The following is a 6,955-nucleotide window of genomic DNA, read 5'->3' on the forward strand; positions in this document are numbered from 1 at the left end:
GTCCCGCACATCACCATGCGCAAGCGTCTCCCCTCCTTTCTCAAGACCCAACTTGAGGAGCACCGGATCGGTGAATCCGCCAAGCTGCAGGCTGCTGCGGAGCTCCTCGCTCAAGCCCGATCCATCAACCTGCCGTCCCCACTGCCGCTCGGCACAGCACCGTCTACCGCCCGCCCGCACCAGCGTCACCGGCCTACCGCCCACCAGTGATGGCGTCGACACCTTCCTCCTACAACAACAACAACAACAAGCGCCCCCCCCCCCCCCCCCCCCCCCCCCCCCAACACACACACACACACAGCAGCAATGCTTCTTCTTCCTCGACTGCCCCACCTGCGGCGCCGACCGGTATCCAGCCTGGCATCAACCCATGGACCGGGCTGAATCATTCTTGTTCTTACATTAGAGAGTTCATGGCTGACACTCATGGACAAATGCTCGATTTAACTATTCAGAACAATTTATGCGAGGAACTTTGATTGACAGAACGTATAATTTCCTGCTATGGAGCCCGAACTGCCAAACCTCTGTTTGTATTCTAGGACGCAGAGGCCGGGACATTATCTAACAATATTGTAAGTGCTGATATAGGGCCTGTTCGGCAGGACTGAAAAATACTGTTCCGGCTGATTGTTGTGAGGGGAAAATACTGTTCTGACAGAACGTGAATAGTGATTTCGTGAGGTGGCTGGCCAGCCAGCCGAACACTGCCATAAACTATAGAGAGCAATCCGACATTATGCACCCAAGAGACATAAAAGAAGTGTCGTATGTTTGCCATTGAACTGTGGCATTTTATGATACACATTACCAGCCCAAGTGGTAGGGGTTGGTATTAAAGGTAAGTATAAACTACACCCTATACGTGATTGTACAAAGAATAAAGTATTCAGAACTTTATTCCAGTAACATCTCCTATAACTTCCCCATCAAGAACCGGCAGAAATATACATCCAGGCAGATGGGTCAGTAGCAGATGACTCCTAATCTATTCGTATATCAGTGTCGGAAGGATGACGACCTTCTTGATGACATGGAACCTGACCTTGATGTGATCAGCGCATCAGCAAATGTATGGATCTCAACATCCTCAGGTATGGCCTTGCTACTATCAAGGCGAGCGCTGGGACCAAATGCATTTACCTTTTCCTCTCCAGAAGATACACTCTTGACCCCAGAATGATCACTTCTTTCACCTACAATTTCTGTGCCAAGAGGACTAGATTTTGCGCTGTCCAAAGAAGAATGTGTACCAAAGCCATGATCACCATGTCGTCGACTATCAGGTATGTTTGGTTCTGCCATGAATGAAGAATAGCTATCATGTGAATCCCTTCCAGTGAAGTCATCGAATGAACAACTTGAAATAGACACTCTCCTCTCCAGAGTAGAAACTTCACGGTTCTCCTTCCCTTTTCCCAGCACCAGTTTCCGAAGCTTAGAGAAGAACTTTTTCTTTTTTGGGTTTTTATTATTATGTTTTGTCATCGAAGCAATATCAATTGATACATCATCCAGTTCACCTGACGAAGCCCGTGAGGAAGAGCACTCTGAACAAAATTCGACATGGCCCAAGTGACTGTCCTCTGCACCCGCATTGGCATATTCCATTATCAGCTGCTTGGCCTTCAGTTCAGATTTGGGGCTCAGGGTCTTGCTAAGATCTCGCGCAACAGTCTTCCCTGATGGGGCATCCTTGTTTCTCAGCTCATACCGTAGGCAGGCATTTATCCATTTCAGATATACCAATTCTTCAACATCTGCAAACCTGTCACTCTGAAGTTGTTCAACCTCTTTAGCCAACTTATCAGTTTCTTGCTTCAATCGATCAGCCTCCTCCAATGCTTTTACCTGAAACCATTATTAGTTATTCAATTCCTGATGGAACAACAAACTATCAAGAACACAATGAAGTTAAACTAACATATAAACAATTATTTTTGTGATATAATTATGTGTTTCTTCCCATTCACAAAAGAAATGTCGAGAACACCATGTCCATTTTAGAAATGATCACCCCAAGAGATGATTAAAATTGATTTAGTAAGTGCCAGCTACAATACAGTCCAAGAACAGTAAAGAATCACCTCCATGCTATTTTTGGGCTTGGGTACAGGGGGTAGGTGTGTAACCTCCAGTCGCCTAATAAGATGTGCATTCTCCTGCTGCAGCCTTGAATTTGCAGCTCTTAGCTCTGTTGCCTCCTTTTCCAGCTCCTCTAGTCTCTTCAGTTTTTTTTCAACCTCAATATGATTTTTCTCCTCATCAGTCTGTTTGTGCTGCAATGAATCGACCATTTTCTGAAGGGAAGTGATTTGCTCCTTAGCCTGTTCTGCATCTGATATCAACTTCTTCTTCAGCAACTTGCACTTTGTTCTTGTCGCCTCAAGCTCAGAGATTATCTTTGAGTTCTCTGACAACTGTGTTTGCAGCCTCTGGTTTTCAAACTGTAAAGATTCAATCTTCAACAAGTACAACTTTGATTCGACATTGTTAATCTTCAGCTGATTCTCAAGCTCCCTCACTGCAGCATCTTGCTCCTGCAAACCGTAACACTCCAAAAGCTGTAGCTCCAGGGTCTTCTCCCTTTCTTGCAGTGATCTCACCAAATCTCTAAGCTTGTGGACTTCATAGTCATTTGATACATCTTCCCTTACTCTCGCTGCAGGTGTGGTTGGAATGCTGTCTATATCTCGGCCAAATTCATTGAGAACCATTTCATTGAACTCTGGAAGGAGGTACCCTTCATCATCAGCAAGGCTTCTGCATTTGGGGGCCAATGGTACTAGTGCTGTGGTGGTGGTTGTCGTAGTGGTAGTGGTCGTGTGCACAGAGTTCCCACTGATAATTTTTGCCTTGGTATCCTCCTTCACAAACAAAAACCGAAGTGTATGTAAATGTCAACAGTGGCATTTTTGTATCATATTCTTTTCATTACATGGGGTAGTTTTCAGAGATGCAGTACAAAGAAGAAACTTAATGTGAAGGCAATTTGTATTTTGTCAGGGGAGAACTGGAAGATAAACTACCCATAATCTTTAAAGCAGGGGGACAAACAGCCTGTTCGCTTGCTCGTAAACGATCGTAAATTTCCAGCCAGAAATAGTGTTTTTCTCTCACACCAAACCAGGTAGCGGTAAATAATCCACGATCGTTTACGGCCTCCCGAACAGGCTGAAAAACATTGATGCGTGCAGTACTGTAAAATTGAAAACTTAACCTTGCTTTGCAAGATATACTATTTAAAGAAGTGAAGAGGATCATCTACCAGCACATTTTTTATTTTTTATGGGCAATAATATTATATCACCTAGCACTAGCAGCCTAGAGAAGGATTTTAATCCCTGAAGAAGACAAACCGCCACTATTCAGAACCAAAAAAAAAAAATAGCACTATGAAAATGCAAAGTTTCAATCGCAGGCCACAAATAGTACGCAGGGGTATCATGAATTACTCAGCTAAATCCTTACATTTTTTAGGATCCTCAGCTCCTTGAGCCCTGTTCTGGCCTTCATGCTGCAAGCATCATCCGACTCTACAAAAACACAGGACAAACCATCACCAAATTTCATCTAGCACAGCATATAGCGAGATTGACAATCAATGCGCCATGTTGACAGGAACTTGCACATCTGCTCATTGCTGGTACCTGAGGGAGGAGGAGGAGGTGGCGGCAGCAGGAGCTGCCGGGGCGGCCGCTGGCGCCGCGAGAAGAGCAGCCCGGCGACGGAGAGCGTGACGGCCGCGCCCACCCTGAGGAAAAGTTGGGGCAAGTCCTTGGCGTCCCCGGCGCTCGGCCCACCAACGCCGCTGCTGCTGCTGCAATCACCAGGTTTGGGCATCTGACGCTGTCTACCTCGCCAAGAAGAACAGAAGCCAATCGAGAGCCACGGAGGTGATGAGAATCCAACCTTGTCGATCGGTCACAAAAAGAGCATCCTTTTGCGCCGCGAGAGGCGGAGCCGTGCCAAATTCAAAAAAAAAAAAAAAAAAAAAGGGCTCGAACGAGACCACACAAGGTTGTGGCGAAGAATCTGTTCTTGGAGGGAAGAAATTTTTGCAGAAAGCCAGAAAGCGCGTCAGGAAACGCGAGCTCCGGCACCTGCAAGTGGCCGGCTATACCTCCATGGCGTGGAACCGAGCGGACTGGGGGAAGAACCCAGCCTAGCAACCAACCGGAGCTGCCCCTCAAGAAATTTGTCCCGGGGTGATCGCCGGGTGAGCTAAAATTAGGCCGGCGTGCTCCGAATTCAGCTCACAGCCAACAAAAGAAGGTCAAGGGAGAGAGACAGAAAGGAGGAGAAGGAAGACGACGACGAAGAAAGGAAGCAGGACAAAATTGGGGGGCTCGTCTCTCACTTTTTCAGGTTGTTCCGTTGGCTCGTTGTTTTCCTCAAACGCAGGACAGTACAACTCCAAACGACGCCGGAAACCGAAAACTAGTTGGCCCGCCACCGCCGCCTCCTTGAGCAAGAGAGCAACAGGAGAGACGACGCATCGTCCGCTTCCGCCACAGTGCCGGCCACCTCCTCTCGCCCCTTTCTTTATTTATTCGGGGTTCTTGGCCTCTGCTTTGCTTGCCCTCTCCCGTCACCTTCTCGCTGATTCCACAAACGGCTCTTACCCGTCAACACCTAATAACATGCAAAGCGAAGTGCCCCTGCTAATCTCCTCCCTCCACGGCACGGCGGCGAGATGTCGCCGTCGCCGTCGACTTCGCGTTTAATTCCGCACGCCAGTGGGACGGTGGGATTCATGGCGAGGAGGAGACGAACGCGTGAAGGCTGTGGCCGCTGGGATGATTCACGGTTGGGGGTTCCACGCCACGCGATCCCGTCCGCCCGCCAGACACTGGGTGGGCTGTGAGCGAGAACGCGTGTTTTGCTTTGTTTGAGCGGACCGGCGATTGCCGGTCGATCGCTCCAAGTGTTCGCATGGTGAAAAGACCTAATGCGCTTTATTTAGAGGCGTAAGCACGCTCTGCGTGTCAGACAGAATAATAGACACGTCCACGGATATAATTCAGCAGTTGGAACTAACCTGCCTATCATGTGAAGACTGCAAGTTGCGAAGTCATGATTCATGTTGTAGGCAGTAATAGCACAAACTTAAGGGGTAGACACTTATATCAACTCCAGGACCCCTAATTGAGCCCTTCAAAACTAAATTTAAGAGCTTAAGGCATAAAAAAAACCTAGTAGGACCTCTACTAAAGCTCTCAACCTCGGCATGGGGCTCTCATCTAGCCCCTAAAATAACTGTTTCAGTGGTTGCTCCTACCGCGTGCGACTCCTTTCCTGTCCGCTCAAGCGCCTCCTTGCCTATCCACGTGTGCCACCTTTCTCGTCCACTCGGGCGCGCGCCGCCCTTCCCCGTCCATCCTCGCGTCCTTCCTCAGTACGGTAGCCTCCCAGTGTTGAGCTCCTCCCTAGCGTGACAGGCATATCTCGAAGGCACGGGCGGGCTCCCAGCCTAGCCCACATCCCCGCTGGAGCCCCTCCCCAGCCCTCCTCGCCGGAGGCCCTTCCAGGCCGCGGCTCTCCCTGTTGGAGCCCCCAACCACACCCCTCCTCGCCAGAGCCCCTTCCCCGGTCATGCCCGTCACTGTCAAAGCCCTCCCAGTCTACCAAGCATAGCATGGCTTTGTTTGTTAATTTGGAGAAGATAGGAAAGAGGATGCAAGTGATATGAGTCATTGTCTTGTTAGAGTGAGTTTGAGGAGCTTGTTTGAGGGCTCTTCCTAGAATGCAATCCAGGAAACAAGACTCTTAAAAGTAGAGAAACCCCCAAATAAATCATTTTCTCGTTAGAATGAATTTGAGAATCTTGTTTGAGGGCTCTTCCTAGAGTGTAGTCTAGAAAATAGGACTCAAAAGTAGAGAAGCCCTCAAATAAAAACCGATCTTGTATTGAGAGCTATTGGTGGAGTTGCTATATAGCACAAAGTCAAGGGGTATTTGGTTTGGAAAAAGAACCTCATTCTGAATAAAGTGATGCACCCATAATTCTGATAAAAATAACTCTACTTCTCATATTTATAAATTAACTATTAGTTTGTGTGTAATAAGACAGAAGCAACTCATCGCATATCATAAACAAAACAAAAAGAGCTGAGAAATGGCAAGATGATGGACTAACACATTCTTCAAACCAAACGCACAAAATAGCAAGTAATGGTGTATCGTGATTAAATCTATATTTGTCCCGTAGTTCAATTGGATAGATCATACCAAACTGCAACCTTCAACAACATACAGGCCCATTGCCACAAAAAAACACACACACACACACAAACTTAGACAAGTACTGAAACAATTAAGCTTTGTGAACGCCTGCATGACAACAAAAAAAACAATCCTCAACAAAAATAAACCAACCAAGTACCTGTCGATGCGGGACCCACGGGATACACCGCAAGGAAGAGAGGAGATCCAGTTTGATTAGGATTCCTCCCATGTAATCCTAGTAGTAATACTACCCTGTAATCCTACTAGGACTTTACATTGTAAATCGACTAGGACTCTGGCCTCCTGACTATATCAAGGAAGGCGGAGTTCATAGACAGATAGAACACACAACGCAACATAACACTTTACAATCAATACAACGCAAAGGCTAACGCCAACTGGACGTAGGGCTATTACTCGATCAACGATCGAGGGTCCGAACCAGGATAAATCGACTGTCTCTTGCGTTTACCGTCGAGTTCTGCATATGCTGAAGCCCGAACATACTGCCCTGGTGAAAGCTCTAGTTTGGTTTTGGTGAATTGATGAAACCCTAGGTGCTAACCTAGTTTATCAAGTGATCATGAGATAGGTAGCACACTTCAAGTGGAGAAGCTAATGAAGATCATAACATGACAATGGTAATGGCATGGCAACGATCAAGGGCTTAAACTTGAAAAGAAGAAAGAGAAAAATAAAAAGCTCAAGGTAAAGGTATAACTTGTAG

General features: G+C 47.1%; 1 protein-coding gene across 2 annotated transcripts; it reads right to left on the reverse strand.

Annotated features, from left to right (window-relative positions):
- Positions 1–715: 715 nt before the first annotated feature.
- LOC136513442 (protein CHUP1, chloroplastic-like) lies at positions 716–4,897 on the reverse strand. 2 transcript variants are annotated; one of them, XM_066507447.1, is made up of 5 exons: positions 3,913–4,895; positions 3,651–3,820; positions 3,472–3,536; positions 2,088–2,867; positions 716–1,851 (listed from the first exon to the last, which is right to left on the reverse strand). In XM_066507447.1, exons 3-5 carry the CDS (start codon positions 3,514–3,516, stop codon positions 1,000–1,002), a joined length of 1,677 nt encoding a protein of 558 aa, XP_066363544.1. In that variant the 5' UTR covers positions 3,517–3,536; positions 3,651–3,820; positions 3,913–4,895; the 3' UTR covers positions 716–999. The 2 variants fall into 2 exon arrangements, with proteins under 2 accessions (XP_066363544.1, XP_066363543.1); XM_066507446.1 differs by having other exon boundaries at positions 3,651–4,897.
- Positions 4,898–6,955: the final 2,058 nt, after the last annotated feature.

The sequence above is a fragment of the Miscanthus floridulus genome, chromosome 16 (genome assembly GCF_019320115.1).
Source record: "Miscanthus floridulus cultivar M001 chromosome 16, ASM1932011v1, whole genome shotgun sequence".
NCBI lineage: Eukaryota > Viridiplantae > Streptophyta > Magnoliopsida > Poales > Poaceae > Miscanthus > Miscanthus floridulus.